The 17,147-nt window shown below is 42.2% G+C and overlaps 1 protein-coding gene across 2 annotated transcripts in view; it reads right to left on the bottom strand.

Annotated features, from left to right (window-relative positions):
• The window catches only part of SNAPC4 (small nuclear RNA activating complex polypeptide 4), a 21,624-nt gene extending 4,477 nt beyond the window's left edge, over nucleotides 1-17,147 (bottom strand). For both annotated transcript variants that reach the window (XM_049831964.1, XM_049831963.1), the window contains exons 1-21: nucleotides 16,811-17,147; nucleotides 15,766-15,806; nucleotides 14,537-14,695; nucleotides 13,901-14,026; nucleotides 12,873-12,951; nucleotides 12,180-12,261; nucleotides 11,218-11,322; nucleotides 10,544-10,616; nucleotides 10,067-10,231; nucleotides 9,712-9,859; nucleotides 8,611-8,717; nucleotides 8,230-8,324; nucleotides 7,402-7,496; nucleotides 6,690-6,775; nucleotides 5,576-5,968; nucleotides 4,430-4,519; nucleotides 3,964-4,207; nucleotides 3,788-3,858; nucleotides 3,380-3,478; nucleotides 3,114-3,141; nucleotides 349-2,459 (exon numbers count right to left, since the gene is read on the bottom strand). In XM_049831964.1, coding sequence (XP_049687921.1) covers nucleotides 349-2,459; nucleotides 3,114-3,141; nucleotides 3,380-3,478; nucleotides 3,788-3,858; nucleotides 3,964-4,207; nucleotides 4,430-4,519; nucleotides 5,576-5,968; nucleotides 6,690-6,775; nucleotides 7,402-7,496; nucleotides 8,230-8,324; nucleotides 8,611-8,717; nucleotides 9,712-9,859; nucleotides 10,067-10,231; nucleotides 10,544-10,616; nucleotides 11,218-11,322; nucleotides 12,180-12,261; nucleotides 12,873-12,951; nucleotides 13,901-14,026; nucleotides 14,537-14,695; nucleotides 15,766-15,806; nucleotides 16,811-17,000 — 4,587 coding nt within the window. In that variant the 5' untranslated portion in view covers nucleotides 17,001-17,147. The remainder of the gene's footprint in view (nucleotides 1-348; nucleotides 2,460-3,113; nucleotides 3,142-3,379; nucleotides 3,479-3,787; nucleotides 3,859-3,963; nucleotides 4,208-4,429; nucleotides 4,520-5,575; nucleotides 5,969-6,689; nucleotides 6,776-7,401; nucleotides 7,497-8,229; nucleotides 8,325-8,610; nucleotides 8,718-9,711; nucleotides 9,860-10,066; nucleotides 10,232-10,543; nucleotides 10,617-11,217; nucleotides 11,323-12,179; nucleotides 12,262-12,872; nucleotides 12,952-13,900; nucleotides 14,027-14,536; nucleotides 14,696-15,765; nucleotides 15,807-16,810) is intronic.

Here is a 17,147-nt window from a genome sequence, read left to right as displayed (position 1 = left end):
TCCCCCTGATATTACTGGGGTTTAAAGGACACATACAATGAAAAACAAGGGCCTGATTTAAAAAATGCAGCAGTCAGTGCAGCAGATTATAAACTATAAGAGGAAAGGAGCTTTGATACCCACTTCTGGGAACTATCATGTCAAGTTTAATGTGCTTACTCTTGTGAAGACTAAGGGCTCCCAGCTGAGCTACAGAGCTTTTCCTTTTATCAGCTGCAAAATTATGCTTATTCAAAAGGACCAAATTTCTGCTACACTTAAGAACAGTGGGGGTTTCACCCTGGACTCCAGTGCAATATTTAGCTGGCAGTAACTTTCTGCTTTTAGTCCCTGGCACCTCTGTTTTACCTGATTTAGTAAATCAGCATCTTTATCTCCAGGCTCATCACCAGCTGTCCAATCCAACCGTACACCTGTTAATTCATTCTCACAACTCTCTTCCTCAGACACTTCCTTCTCACTCTGCCACTCCTCTTCGTCGCTCTCTTCATATTGCTTCCTGCTGGCTGACAGAGTTGTTGTCACTTTTGGAGGAGGCAGAGTTGCTAGTACAGCTGGGAGTGTAAAGGCTGCTAAGAATCTGGCTTTCAGTAGGAGGTAAGCAGGGTTATTGCCGAGTTCCTGCTGCACCAGTTCTTTGATAGCATGCAAATCAACCCCAGTGCCCTCATCCTGACTGGCATCAGAAGGCAGAAGACATGCCGCTTGCTCTTCTAGAGCTGCTTTCTGCAGAAGTAGCTTTGACAGGGTTTTCAAGTTGCACAGAAAAGGTGGCAAATAAGGCAACCTGGTTTGCAGTGATGGTACCTGGACACCTTGTTTCCCATTCAGCCACTCCTTCACTAGCCCCTCATCTTCAAGGGATATCAGGCTAAAGTCAAGTAGATTCTTTTCTGCACTGGAAGTGGTTGGCTGGGGTGGACTGTCAGCGGGCTGCATAGTCGGAGGTTTGGAGGCAATAGGTCTATTTTTTGATGCTTGTGCAGCAAAGCAATCAGAGTTCCTTGGGACATTGTTATGGGGAACTGGATCTCCTGGCTGTAGCACTATCCCTTTTGTGATGATGCTTGGATTGGAAGATGATCTGTTTGTTGTAATAGAGTCATGGCTCTTTCCCAAGCTAGTGAGACTCGACATGCATTGGGAATCAGACCCTTGAGTGCTTGCAGGTAGCTGTGTTTGGGGCAGCAGCACAGCATGCAGGGCTGGTGCATCAGGTGGAAGAACAGTCTGAGCTGCAGAGGAGTCAGAAGCCTTGGAGAAGCCATCTGAACATGCAGGTGCTGCAGAAGAAACGCTGGATGTGGTGCATCCAGGACTCGCTGAGGTCATAGGTAAAAGAATTGTGGAATGGTTAGCTGTCTTTCCCAAAGGTACTCCTTCTGCTAACTGGGCACTTGGTGCTTTTGTCTCTGTACTGCTGGGGTGAGGCGTATTTGCTCCAGCTGGTACAGGAGGCACTCCTAAGCTAGAGACATTGCCATTGGAAGTCACAGTTGTCTGACATTGACTTCTCACAGCAGCAGATGGCAGTCCTTGGGGAACACCGACCACAGTTTGTACAGCAGTGGGGAGCAAAGCCTGTGGCGTTACGACCCACGTGAAAGGCAGTATGCTGTTGGGAATCAAATGCGAACCACTTTGTGGAGTTACAAGAGCAGGCAATAGATTGACTGGCCTCTGTTGTGGCCCATTACTATTTAGCTCACAGGTAACTGGTGCGGAAAGAGACAATTTGTTGGTGCCAGACTCAATGCCAACAGGCACCACTGTAATCTGATGTGGCACAAAAGCTTGGTTTTGCAACACTACTGAAGCTGAGCTACCAGGTAGGACCTGACCATTGCACCCTCCCTGATTTGGGACTTTCTCTGCTGCAGCTGGATTCATGCCTGGAAAAAACCCTCCTTCAAGGCTACTTTCCAAAGCTTGCTCTTTTAGTTCCTTATTGGATTGTAGTTCCGTCCCTTGTGAGGAAACGGGGCTTTCCCCAGTTCCTGGCACTGATGAAGAATGGCTTTCAAGCACAATAGCAGTAGAAGCTGAACCTGGAACAGAGCTAAATGCTGGCAATGGAGCTGGTGCACACTGTACTTGGCTATTCGTACAACTAACTGCTGCAGGTTTGCTCCCTGCTTGTGCAGAAGGAATGATTTGCTGTGGTGTGTGCTGGATTATCAGAGGCCCTGAAACCACCATCTGTGGGGTAACAAATACTGTCCTCTGCATAGCTTTCTTAGCCCGGGATTCTCTTAGCCGCTTCTCTCTCAGTAATTCTGAGACAGTTTTAGGCTTCTGCCTTTGCGCTTGGGCTGGAAGACCTCCCTGCATGGCAGGCGCACTGCTCTCAAAGACAGCAGCAGAAGCATCCCTTGCTTTTAAGGCAACAGGTCTCTTGACAGCATTCCTTGGTATGCCCCTTCGGGAGTTTCTCTGAGTACAAGATTGTGATGAATTGCCTATAGAGGAGGGGAAATAAAGTAAAAAAGAAAATAAAAAAAATCAGAAAGATTGAACAGTATTTTCAAAAGCCATTCCTTAGCTATTAAGCATCAAGCACCCTGCACTGGATGTAGCAAAATTCCTGTTTGTGAGAATTCCTACAACACCATAGTCTTGGTTTAATCAAGCCCCGTCCTGACATCTGCCAGAGAACTCTGATGCAGCAAGCTTACCACTTGTTCAGTGATGATGTAATTTTCCCCATAAATCACAGATGGGCTAGGAATGCACCTTAACACTGCACATGAGGAATTGTACGCAGGCACTTTGCATCAGCCAGCATGACAACAACAAATGGGTTTTGGTTGGTGCCAGCATGTTCACTACAGCCTACAGCCAGCACCTTGCTGGAGAAAAGGATAACAGCAATAGCCTACAGAACTGGTGGCCCAGTGCCACTGGTCCCCCAGCCCTTCAGTATTTTTTCCAGTCCTTACCAAAGGGTAACATATTTAGCCAATAACTGAAAGATCCAAGAGCTAGCAAAAATGAGCATGACAATGTAGTTTTGTTCCAAAAGTTCTCCTTCAGTTAAATTGGTCATTAATATAACGGTGATGAATTAAGTGAAAGTTCTTGTACATCATAAAAATAAATGTTCTGGTAGGTACCTGAAGAAGTCTCCATATTTTGGGAAGCCTGCCAAAAAAATTATATTAAATTATACTTCTGAGATATCTAAAGATCATTAAAACAGCACAGATGTCAATCAAACCCATATCTGCCAACATCCTATATATTTTATTATGCTTCTGAACCAAAACAAATTGGCAATGCACACACACACAAACAGCACCACCGGCCACACGCAATGAAAAATCTCTACTTTAGTTAAGACTTCAGTGGGAAAAGCTTAGAAACAGACCATGTGCAATACCTGCTGAGGCCTTCTTGCATTAGCTCTAAGCAGCTCTGACTGCCTTAGCCTTCTCTCACGTATAATCTTCATACAGCCATTGGTATCGATCTGAAAGAGCTGCGAGATGACAATTTAATTAAAATTTGATTGAGAACAAAAAATGTTCTGGTAGGGCCACTGACTGAATTGGAGACGCTTCACATGCAAGATTCTGGTGACATTTTTACACTTACAGAAAAAGTCCTGACAGTATTAGATTTTGGATGCAGGATTTAAGAAACATCATATGCAAGCCATGAGGTCAGATTAATCCAGCAATTAGATTATTTAAGAAACAAAGACAAACCGTTTATTTAAGCACCAAATACAGAAATAAAGATTACCACTGTCTGAAAGTGGATAATGCTATTAAGACAGTAAACCTACCTGAATGAAAAGCGTGAACAGGGGAGTGCTCACGAGACTGACCGACTTGATCTTCTCTTGAATAGAATCAGCTAGAAAAAAGTCCAACATCAAAATCAGCTGGGTGTTCACTTACAAAATGTCAGAAAGTAGGGACAAAAAGTAGGAGAGTACTACCCCTGATGGGTCACCACTACCTTTTGTCTGATAAAAAGCCATCCTCCCAGTTTGCAAGGTGCAAGGCAGTAGCACATTGCCCACCCAGGGCGTTACTGCCATTAGAAGCTTTCTGTCAAGGTTCATTCTTCTCAAACGCTCTCTCTCTTGACGGTAACTTTTCTCCGTGATGTTCTGCAGCCCCTGAAGCTTCTGCCCAACAGATGTACTAACTCCAGATGTTTTTGTTAAAACAGCAGCAGAAGGTTTTAGTATCTTTGATTGCTGTGCATGAACAAATACATAGAGTTCCAATTAGGAAGGTTCTACCAAAATTAGTCCCAGGACAAACTATTTATGGGGCAATTATGAAAAAAAAATTATGAGCCTTTCCTCTTGTGACTACAGTGCAAGAAGTTATGTGATTCTATCAAAAGACATTTCCCACTAAATACAGCCTGGCAGTGCTCACATCACAAGAGCAGACAAGACAGAATAGGCACTTACAAGTTTCCTCTGAAAGCACGTGTTATTTCTTAATACTCTTCTCACATTCTCCAGGGTAACCCGTAGCACTTGCTTGCCACATCTGGAAGCCTTAATACAAAAGCATACAGGAAAATATGAAAGGGAAAGTATCTCTCAGAAAATTACTTGCACTGACTATACACAGAAGGTACAAAAGTTTTCAACATTCCTGCTGTTGAAAGTATCTTATTAAATGAAATCAGCCCCTAAGTGCAGACATTTACCTTATCTTTTAGACCTTGTGCATTGTCACAATACCAAATATCTACTTTGTAAAAGCCTTTGTGTGAGTACCTACAAAAACCCACACTGAGGGTCAGAATTTATTGGATGATTCTCTTTATATTTTTTGGCTTAACAGTACAAAGGAATGTACAGGAAGAGGTTTGGAAATGCCACTGGCTCTTCCCTAAACTTCTGCTAGTAAAATAATGCTGTATGTGCAATCAAAATTTAAGACTGATTACGCCAGATAAGCACTGACAACCCTTGCATACCCCATGAACACACCTCTTCTGTAACCAGCAAACTTGTCATTGGTGCAATCAGCCCTGCAGTTTAGGGCACACGTGCAATTCTTAATACAAAAGTCAGAACAATTTTGCTTACGTGAACTTAAATAGCACATTAGATATTTAACGTTTTGCTAAGGAGTATCTTTCTGCAAAGATGTGCTAGAAGGGTTTGTACTGTTTCAGTACCTTATCTGGGGTGAAAATCCAGCTCAGAATCAGATACAGATGTATAAGTAACTTAATTCTTCCAAATTCTAAGCGATTATGTCCTAGTGACCAGGGTAGAGAGACATCACAATTCACTGGACAATTCTGCTTTATGAGATCTAAAAAAAGTTTTGTTTCTGTGAAACTACATGTAAGAAGGAACACAGCTATTTTCTAGGTAATGCATGGGGAGGCAGGGCTAGAAATTTCTGTTTAATCCCACAGCTCAGTTTCCAACAGCACCCCCCAACGGCATAGTGAGAAAGCAGCCAACAGAGGCGCAAAAAAAGATTTTGCCATCTACTCATCACACACTCTCTTTACTACAGCAACTGCACTTCCCAGTCACTTCTGATCTAAGCACCAATCCCATCAAGAACAGACTGAGAATCCCAGGATTCACCTTGTTCATTACTTCTGCTGGATTCTTCACAATGATGTCTGTTGAATGTGGACGTGCAATGCCCCTTAGGAGGGTGTTCAACTCTGACGATTTATCAGCAACTCTGTCCTCGGCTCCGTCACACGTTGCACCTGGAACTTCACTGCTACTGGTCTTTGCATCAGCACTCACAGGACAGAAAAGGGACGGAGTTTGGTATCTTCCTTTGTTTGAATCCTGTGTATTCGTCCGTGTTGGTATCCACAAATCAATGCTGGGAAATGCACACTCCTCCTTGCTTGTCGTCTCCTCCTCTGAACTGTCTGCTAAGTCCAGTTCTATGTCTTCACTGCTAGTCTCTGAAGAGCTGGAACTCTCTTGCACGTGTCGGCGTTTTGTTGGCCTAGATCTCTTCTTCACAGTCAAAAAAAGCACAGACAAATTTTAGCCAGTGCTCACCCTTGACTTGCAAATGTCTCAAACCACTAAGTTAAAAAGTTTCATGGGGCAGTGTCCTATCAGTAAGGTCTGGCTTCCAAATGGATAGTTCTGCTTTACTTCTGCTAAGATTAACTAAATCCAGTACAACTGTCAATTGCCTTTGGACCCAGATTTTTTTACTGGTTTAGATTCCTGTACACAAAGAAAAAGCTACAGATAGGGGCTTGTGTTAAGAACTGGTCCACAGAGAAGTACAAACTAAGTACAGTTGCCCCATCTTGACACATTCAGGCTTCCATGAACCCTTCCCTAGGGCAGGTGCTTTGCCAATGGAAACAAGACTGTACCTTTAACACAGTCTTAAGCAGCCAGAATGTCTGGAGTGCCTGGTACCAAAACTGGCAACTCACGAGGCATGTACATGAAAAACTAGGTATATCCAATCCTTACAGGCACTTCAAAGTAATAAAGAAAATTCTGGGTAATATATGAATATATAGCAAATTAATTTCAGACCTTCAGAACAAAGGCTGCTTTAACACATGAAAAATTAGACCATGAACATCCACGACAAAATCTTGATTTTGTGAAATCAATGTCAATTTTTGTATTGATTTCACAGGCTTTTAATTAAGATTCTCTAAACTAAAAGCAAAGAGATGGGACAGTGACATAGCAGAATTTTGTACAATACCTTGGACCCAATCATGAGTTTCCACTTGCTTAGACATTGGGAGCCAGTGCGATGTGGCAATTCAGAAGCTATTTTACTCCAGTGACCTAAAAAGGATGCAGAGTAGAGCATATCTATTAATGCAACAGAGTGACAGGCCTTTTCAATGCAGAATGTTAGACACATACTATACATTTCCTTGTATGAGACAGAGTAACTATATGAATGGATCTCAAAACCTTAATACTCACATTAGTGTTCTTCGATCAGACTTTGCACTACTATACACTCAGCTCAAGTTAGAAACTACAACAAATGAATCGGTGATTAAAACCCTAGCAGAACTACATAATACCTTGCAGCAGTAAGAGAGCACTTAGAAGAAAGCTTAAACCGAATGCTAAGAAGCTTCTATTTGTTAAGGAAACTTTTCTTAGAGAAAATAAGAGAACTCTTTCACAGGTTGTTTAGAGGGGAACTCACCCCTCTAAACTGTCACAGCTCTGACACCTTTCTAACACACCTATAGAACTTTTTACTACGCAATCCCTCAATAACTGAATTTCCAGGAACAGACCACGCCATATAAGGAAGGTTGCAATCATCAGTACAAAGCAGAGCCTGCTAGTATCAGCTCTGGGGCTTAAAATAAGAGGAGAAAACTTAAATGATAAATTCCTTAGTAATATTTACTTCTCTAAGTTTCTAAAGATTAAGCCACAGAAACACTTACCCAGGCCATGCTTTTGAACCAGTTCAATTAGCTGCTCCTCTTCCTTTAAGCTCCACTTGCCTTTCTTTACATCACAGTGCAATGCCTTTAAGTACCTTCAAAATGAAAACATTAAAGTAAGGAACATTCAATTCTGCTTGTACAGTTCTTATCATCACCACATACTCTTAAGGCAGAACAAACCCAGCATTCCTTATCAATCTTTCCTGTTTGTAAAGGGTCCCATCCCTACTCCCTTAATACAGCACAGCTACAATCTCTTTGCTCTCAAAAATATCAGGCCACATGATTAAGAATTACAACAAGCGGCTGTAAAACAGGTCACTGAAATTAGGACATACTGTACTCTGCGTCTCCTGAAGTTGAGTCCGAGGCTGAAAATTGCTCAGTGCCTCATTATTGGTGTTCAGTTACAGGAAGTCACCAACTAGATTATTTTCACAGATGCACATACAATACATGGATGACAACCTTCCCTCCCAACATGCACTTGTTCACGTTTAATGACCCCTTTGCTTTATTTTGAACAACATCTCTCCCAACTTCTGCTAACCCACAGACAAGTATACTGAAGGAGTAGCACGCCACAGGCAACAACGGGCTGTTCTCTCTGTTAAACCCAATTTCAACTTTTTGACTTCTGTAACTACAAATGCAGGGTTACACAGAGATAATGTTAGTGACTATAGTTAGACCATAACCACTTTTTACAAAACAGTCCTTAAGGTGACACTGGTTTAAGCAAATCAAACATATCTGTAAAATAAGTTGCACCTTGGCTCTGTGTAATAAACTTGAAAGCAGAGTTGCTACATTCAGCATACTTACCGATCTCTGCACTGAGCATCGCTCCTCCCTGGCACTTCTGTCCGAATTTTATACCAGTCACGCTCTCCATACTTCTTAACTGCAGCCAACAGCATCTATGTTAATCAGACAAAGCAAGAGTTGAAATTCTCATCAGTAATAATCTTAACAGGCCTGAGACAGAAGCAGACGTATTTGTTTCCACTGTGTTGTAAATCCCTGAGCAAAAGCGTTTATGAGCTTCTAAGCCCTCTTGACTTGTAAACTGCCCACTTTGGTCTGTTTTACATTCCTTTGTGCTACTGTTACAGCTCAGATGTATATAGCCATGCAGTATCTCAACAGTCTAACCTTCCCACTTTTTGCACCCTGCAATTCTAGGCATCAGAGAACAGAGCTTACAGCATCTTCCTCTGGTGTCCAGGGTCCTTTCTTCAAACTGGGGTCCACGCTCTTCGTCCATCGGTAAATCAGCTGAGCAGAATCTCTTCCTTCCATGTAATAAGCAACTAGAAATGCAAAGGTGTATTTTAAAGTCAGTTGCAAACAGCGTTTCTTCTTTTACTTACATTGTAACCGAGATATTTCCAAACAGTGGATCACGGTAAGCAGCATTTAAATCTCAGCTTAAATACTTAAACAATGGTACACAACAAGAATTGAAAAAGAGCATGGCATACACAAAATGTTACTATTTATAATGGCATTATCCATACGAGACACTTAATGACCCAACAATCCATCCTGCAACAACAGAGAACTAGCAAAGGTTTCAGCTCCAATACACATCTGACAGGTTCAACACACCAGGTGGTAGACGCACAGGCTTGGATTTAGGATCCCAGATACTTGGTTACTATTCTCATACTGCCTCCCACACTTCTGAGGAATAGAGACAGCAGTACTGACGCCCTAGAAAAGTGGTCACAGCACTGAAAACTGCCAAAACAGCTGGCCATGAATGAATACCGGCTTTCTAAGGAAGAACCCTGGTGATGTTTTTATAAGAAACAAAGCTCACACAACCATCGGTACTTATTAATAACTCTCAGCCAGTTTCAACCAAATTTCAAAGATGGATAAAGGTTCCAAGAGCTACTAAGCTCTTGCTGATACAATGAAACTTCCAGGTAGTTACAGGAAAGACATATATTACTGATCCCAACAAATAGAAAGAGAGGGAAAACAATGATCTTCTTTCATTCAGCTTGCCAACAAGGCATTTTTAGAAACAGGTACATCTGCTGTTTCAGATGAGCCACAGCACTGTTGTGCCCTGTCTAGATCACAGGCTAGAAAGGTAAGGTGAAAACACAGAACTGTGACTATCCTGGAAATGAAAACATTCATAGGAAATAAAACTTCATTAATTCCTTTAATTGGAGCAGGCTGGGTGGGTGCTCTAGTATGCAGAAACATTAACAGACATAAGCCTGGGAAAATGAAAAAGAAAAAAAACCACTATGGGTGAATGGAAGACATTTTGACTTGTAGGTCACTTACTTTTCTTGTATGGGATATGACTTCCTACTCTCATCTCCTGAACAAGCTCTAGAAGCATCTGATCTTCAGCTTTGGTCCATTCTTTCCTTTTCAAATCTTTGTTATAGACTTGATACTTCTGCAAGCACTGGAAAGGTGTCCTGTGTGTCTTAATACAATGAAAACAGAGCTACTCAGAAAACGGGATATTTATAAGTATAAAAAACAAGAGGGCAAGGCTAAAGTACCAAACTTTTTTGGTACTGTTCTTGAACACTTTAACATTAATGTCATTTTCCAAAAAGTGACATGAAGCACAGTTAAGTCAGAATTAACTGACTTTTCACCTCTTGTTTCTGAGCTCAGAAGACCTTACCCCCAACTCCTGGGCTATAGTCTGCCAGTCCAGATAACCATGTTTAGCAGCTATCTTCTTTAGCCTCTCTATTTCCTCCTCAGTCCATTCCTTTTTGTTGATGCTTGGATGCTCCCAATTTTGCCAAAACTTCCTCAGTTCTTCTGCACTACGTTGTCCATCAAACTAAAAGAAACATCAAAAATCTTTTTTGTCTTGTAGCTGGGACTGAACACCTGGACAGACAGGAACACCGATACAAGGAATATATTTTGCTTTCCAGATATGTCTTAGTGCTAAGTCTTCCAGAATTAAATAATCAAATTTAACCAATAACATCAAATTTTCAGTACTCCTGTGCTTGCCAAGTTGTGCTCACAGTCAACTTCAAGAAATTCACAATGGGAACAGTGGGTACAAACTAGAGCAGGTCAGGTAATTCTCAAGAGAAGGGACACAGATATCTGAAGTAATAAACCAGCTCATCTCCCAACTTACATGGATGTTTGAAATTTTCTCCCAGTCATGCTCATCAAATCTGTTTCCCAACAAGTCACTTTCTGGGAGTTGGCTAAAGCAGATGGTACAAAGAGAAAGAACCCCATTAAATGGTTAATTACACAGTCACTTTGTCTTCCTGATCTTCCTCAATCTTGTTCCTCCCACCTGTTACTGACTTCCACAAGAACTGAACACTTACTACCTAAAAGCATCAGGCTCTTTAACATAGTAACTTTGCCCAAACCAATGTTTCTCCTTGAAAAAGAGTTCCCTACAAGATGTTGGTTTAGCAGGAGAAACCATTAATGCAGTATCAAAATACAATGCTCTAGACACCTTAACGAGCAAAAGCTCAAAACCACTAAAAATCTCAGAGTGCTCTGTTTCTTTGCTGCTAAATCAAGAACTATTTAAAACAGCACCTCTATATTGGGTATAGATACTACATTTGCGTATCAGGACCCAAAACACAATTCTTAGTAAAGAACTGTGGAGATGAGAGCTCTGCAGAGTTTGAACAGCACTTAATTTCTTGCAAGCCAACACAAATAAAGATTTCTACAAATGTCACATCTATAAGTGCTCAAGGAAGGAGGAAACTTCCAAGAAGAGGTAAACTATCAAGAATAGACTTTCATTTTCACCAAGAACATAAAAAGAAGACTTCTCACTTAATTGCCTCTATTTCTCGCTCCACTTCTTTGATTTGCTTTTCCAAGATCTGTTTCTCCATTTCAGTCTTGACTTTCTCCAGTTTCTGATTCCAATAACTCATCCTGTTCAAAAGAATTTTTATCATTACTTACTATGACTAGATGTGAATGAGGTCAATGTCATCAGAAGACATATGGCAAAGATGGTTTCCCTGTCAGTATCATTCTTTCCTTCAAGTTTATTTCCACAGCACACAAAACTGTTGTTCTTCTAGGTTTTCTCACATGACACACTCATTGTCCTATTTTTGCCCCCAAATGCAAAACATTGACCCAGAACAGGTCTCAGATTAATCACCTTGGTATTTACGAAGAGAACTGATGGTTGCTGCAACAGCAACAAAGACCATACCAGCTCCAGGCACAGAAATCTCTCGCTGGATACACCATTATGACTTGCTACATATCACAATTTCAGCCTCAAGCCCTGTAGACTATTTTAAGTTATACCATTGTGTCAATGGGAAGAAATAGATGGCTATAAAATACCACAATACAAAACAAAACCTCTCCACCTGCCACACACGCAATCAAGCGTTTAGAACCCAACCCGAACGCTGTAACCTCTTGCTCATGGTCGGAGCACTGCAGTCCAAGACCCTTCGGTACAACGTGCACATACAGATAATATAGGTGTCAACAAAGAACAAAAGATGCTGCTACCTACAACAGTGTCATCCTCTGCACTGGTGCCCACAGGACAGGGGAGTTTGAGGATCACTGCTGTGATTCACAGAGCTACTCTCCCAGGCCCAACAATGACAGTCAAAGTATCTCTACTCTGTTTTGTAACCTTACCGAACTGCAAACAGTTAACACAACAACTCGCTAAAGGAAGGTAGAGTCTCCACATATATCCTGTCCTTCCTTCATATATAATGTTCTCATCAGGAGAAAGACGACTTTTGCACAGTACTTACTTCAGTAACTTTGGCTGAAGCAGGCGCTGCAAGCGGTCACTTACTACCGATTTCTGCAATAATGTCTTCTCTCTGCTTTTCCCTAGACAAAACAAGGTAATCGAGCATTCAGACACTGGTGCAAAACCACTGCCAAGAAAAAGAGAGATCCACTGCTTTCAATATCACTCTTAAAGTACCCCCCAAGTCTTCATAACAGTTCATCTTCATTAGCTACACAATTTTGTTGGGCAAAGTAGCTACCAGAGGCTAGGTAAATTGACTGTATTCTCCACCGAAATGACTGATGTCATGTCTGACCTGGGCAGGTCACAGCCTCTTGCTCAGTTTTAGTTCCAAAGAGATTTCAATAAAGATCATCACCCAGGTGTTTGTAACTATCTAGAGCTGTTAAGTGTCCCTTGAACTTCTCTCATCTGAGCACTACCTTTGCATGATCTCATTCAGTTTTGGAGGACTCGCTGGAGTTGTTATACGATACATCAAAACAAATGCAAATGAAAGAAGCGAGTCATTAATCACTCGATAAAACAATTTACAGAGCATCCCGTTTACTTAACTACTTTTTTTTGTAGAGTCAAGTATGAAATACCAGAAATGTTGATGTTTAATTGCAAATGGGGGGGAACTAACAATATGAATATATACATGTTATAGCTCTTATAGAACACTGAAGAGCACATAGTTACTTACACTTTGTTGACAGCAGTTGTTCAAAGGATTTTATGCCCTGAGCTGCTTTTTCCTTGGCATCTTCATTGGAAGGCGGGCCCTAATGAAGATTAGAAGGGTTAGATACATTGGAAGAGTTAGATACACAGAAAAATTGCCCTTTCTTCTTAGAACTCTAGCGTGAACTGCTAAAAAAAGACTGGTATCTCAAACTTGTGCAAATTGTCACATTCAAACTGCTAAGTTACCTTTATTAGCACTAGCTCGCAGATACATCAGAAGATGTAAGAAAACAAATACAAATAGAGATACTTCAGGTAAGTAAGTTTGTCCACGGTTACACAGCGCATTCTCAGCTCAGAGCCAGGCCTGCTCACATTAGCTGACAGTTGCTTAAAGAAACATTTTGAACATGGGGACACGTATTATGCACGTTTATAACTACTTAAGATGCACTACCAACTTGGGTAGGATTTAATAGAAAAATTCCCAGAAATTGTTTGAATATTATATTAATATATGTACGGTGACAGTTGACAGCTACAACAAAACGTCAAGATATTTTCCTCGCGACCCTTTAAAACACATGAAAAAAGTCATGACACTTGCCTCAGAAAACTCCCGTTTCAAAGACAATAAGATTTCAACAAGTACTTTAAACAATGGCATGGAATTGCATCATGGAGATGAAAACAAACAATTGAAATTACGTTAAAACCAAGAATGTTCAAGTGCCCCATGGCTGGAATTGCATTGTGGAGATGAAGACAAACAATCGAAATTAAGTTAAATCCAAGAATGTTCAAGTGCCCCATGGCTGGAATGCCACTCCTTAGAACTCACTTTCAGACATCACAGTCAGACAGGGGTTGAACAAACATTTCCAAAAGAGGGTAAGTAAGCAACAAGCGAGGGGGAAAAAAAAGGTTTCAAACCGAGGAGTGACATTCACAGTTACACAGTTGAAATGTAACACAGTTTTAACATAGTTACAATTTAAATCTGTAATTGAAGACATATCAGTAGGTAACCTAGTTATATTTACTTACAATTCCTGTTGTTTTATCCTTAAAGTATGGCTTCATAAAATGACCCAAAAATACATTCGCTGGTAGATTTCTACCATCTCCTGCCTTTGCTATTTTTGGACCACCAAGCTCGCACATGATTTCCTTCTGCAATACAAGAATTAATTAAATGGTATCAGTGTCTCATTCAAATTCCTAATTTCAGAGCGCAGCGGCTGAGCCACCACAAACACCCTAGGTAGTGTTCAAATTTGCAGCAAAAGACTGTAAATCAGTGTAGATGTTAAAGACAAGATTTGTAACTTCCTAACTTTGTACAGTACGCTGCAGATGATTAAAAAAACCTAACCTGCTACAAAAAGCTAAAATATAAGATATAAAGTACCCTAGTGATAGCATTTTTGGTGATAAGAAAGCATGGAACCATCATTGGTTTGAACTGCCATGAAGAAAATGAACCTGGTTCCTGGCCAAGCAAGCTGCACACGGCAGCAGTGTATGAATAAGGGACTATGACTACTGCAGCTGATTCCACTAGTACCTGTGATGGATTAGGAATGTCCTAGAAAGTTTTACTGGGCTTGATGGGCAGGGGAAGATGGCAAATGGCAATTCAGAAAAGCATAGGAATGAACATTTTACTCCTGTTTCACTCACCTGCTGTTCTTTGTTTTGTGCAATGAGAAGCTCGACTTCCTCGATCTTTTCCTGGATAACTTCCTGGTACACATGGTTCATCTGGAGACATGTTTCTGGATCCTGTGGCAGACTACTTTCAATATCATCATCGCTACTGTCATCTTCTCTTTCCATTTCCTTGAAGCAAAGAAGGCATTTGGGGCAGGGAGGGGGAGAAGAGAGAAAAATACTTACTTTAAAAAGAGATATGCAACATAACTATTTTTGTAACTCAATACTTCCATTATCTTACAAAACTGATTTTCAAAAGATTTGGAGGCACATAACAGCATGTCTCTCCCTGGCAGTTGTTTTGAATGCTCCCAGAGGCAGAATTACTAGCCTTGCCTAGATCCCCTTCGCCCTGTTCATTAGTTCAGCCTACTCCTATTTGAACCAAAGTCCGACTCCAAACCCTGCCAACGCTTGGTCTTGTGCCATCAACTGCAAAACTGTAAGTAAACTGCAAAATAGTAGTACTTTACACTGGAGCTATCTTACCTGCTAAATCTGTACTTCAGAACCACCCCTTCAAATTTCCACCTCATTTCTGCTTCTACTGAAGCAATTCTTCCCTTACGTGATTTACTACCACATGCTTCAGACACAAAGCAGCGCTCTGACTGTTTCATGAAAGTGCTCTACACCTGGGTCCAACCTGCACCAGCAGATCTGTCTTCACAAGCTAGCTTCTCCTTCCCTGTGCTATACGGCTGTTAAAACATTTCTCTGCTAAATGTTTTCTATATGAAGGCTGAAAAAATACTATGTTTAAAAAAACACCAAAAGTAAATAGATTATAAAAAGTCTTAGAAGTAATTTCCCCCTCATGTACAAATCCAGTATTCTTCAGGTACAGAGAAGTAAAAGATTTCTTGATCACAAGCTGATGATTTCTTTCCCATGTGCAATTGCTCTGCGACCTCCCCAGAAGCTGGTGTGTTTCCAGTGACAGAGATGAGCAAGCACAAGAGCAGTGAGGCCTCTGATCCCTGTCATTTGTTTTCACGTGAAGAAATCTCTCTATTACACATGAATAACAAAGTCCCGGGCACGAATAACTAAACTCCCAGGTCTATTATTAATCCTTCCCGAGTCTCGGAGTCAAGCCAGCTGCCTAGATTTCCCCAGAACACAGTGAAATTTCCCTTCCTCCTGGTGCCTTCAATAGACAGATGGAAAGATATGCTTAAAGAGAAAATGGTTACCATTTCAGGATGAGAATCCGAGTCATCATCTTCACCACCGTCTGTCAGACAACAAAAATACAAAAATACTGATTGCAGTGAGACAAAAAAAGCTTCAAAACAAAAGACTTTTCAATTAAAGCATACAGAATAAAGCACCACATAGTACCGGACATGACCATTAGAGGTTTTGAATACTGCCAACACTGTCAAATAAAAATGATATTTAGTTATACTCCACGGATGCACTTTTTTGTTCTAGAGTAGGAAAAAAGAGTAGCTCCTGATAACTACAGCAACAATCAAGCTGCATCTTGGTCCTACACATCATGGCAAATTACAGGCTCCAGCATCCAGCCAAGTGAATATTCCAACCCAACAGAATCCATAAACTTTGAAATGACCTCACAGCCCTTCCACACTCTTCAGCAATATTTGGTTTTGCATTCAGCGTGGCTACAGACTTCTGGCATACCTTATTTAGACTTGTGTGATCAAAACACAGGTGGATGAAGTGACTGTGACAGCCACCATAGGTATAGATACATGAACTATTACCACCCCTCTCTGCTTTGAAAAAAAATAAATTTTAGGAGGCACAAGGCAGGCTGTGAAATGGAGCGGCTCACACAGGAGAATTTGTGTTGTCCATTCACACGGCGTGGAAGCGGCTGTGATTTAACTATCAGCAATATTTGGTGTGCTGTTACCTTTCATGAATCAGCACGTTACCACCCTCCCCGACTAGAAACCTCCATCAGAAGGTGTGATGGTGCTCTCAACCTTCCCCGCTAGTTTCATCATGAAAATATGCAAAACACCGGTACAAGAGGCTTCTCCTGCAAGGACGCTTGCTAAGGAAAGCCTCGAGGAGACGCCTCGCCTCAAGTCCTCCAAAATTCGCTCCCAGCACCCTCTGGGCGCAGCGCTCGGCAGAAACGGCGGGGTTAATATAAAAACCCCACGCGAGCCTCTCTCCCGACACGCATCTCAAGAGGCAGAGCAGTAACTTAATGCAGAAGCACCGGGGGAGGTCGGAGAGGAGCGAGCCCGCGCCCCGCCGTACCGGAGCTGAGGCTGGAATCGGACACGGCCACCTCGATGCCGGCCCCGCCGGGCTCCAGGCTCCGCTCCAGCTCCTCGATCTCCCGCCGGATCTTCTCCCGTTCCGCGTTCAGGTCCAGGGCTCCGGGGGACAGCGCGGCCTCAGCGCCGGAGGGGCGGCGAGCCCCGGCCGGGCCCGGCCAGCGGGACATGGCGGCGGCGCCGCTGCCGCCTCCCCGGCCCGGGCCGCACGGCCTTGCCGCGGAGGCCCGCCCCCTCTCCCTCCGCCCAATCACGGCTCGGCACCTCGGTCAGCTGAGCCCCTCCGCACGTGACACCCCCCGGCCAATCGAGAGCGC

Source organism: Accipiter gentilis, chromosome 29, assembly GCF_929443795.1.
Source record: "Accipiter gentilis chromosome 29, bAccGen1.1, whole genome shotgun sequence".
In the NCBI taxonomy this organism is placed as follows: Eukaryota; Metazoa; Chordata; class Aves; order Accipitriformes; family Accipitridae; genus Astur; species Astur gentilis.
The sequence above is the reverse complement of the archived record's forward strand: the minus strand, read 5'-3'. Positions and strand labels throughout refer to the sequence as shown.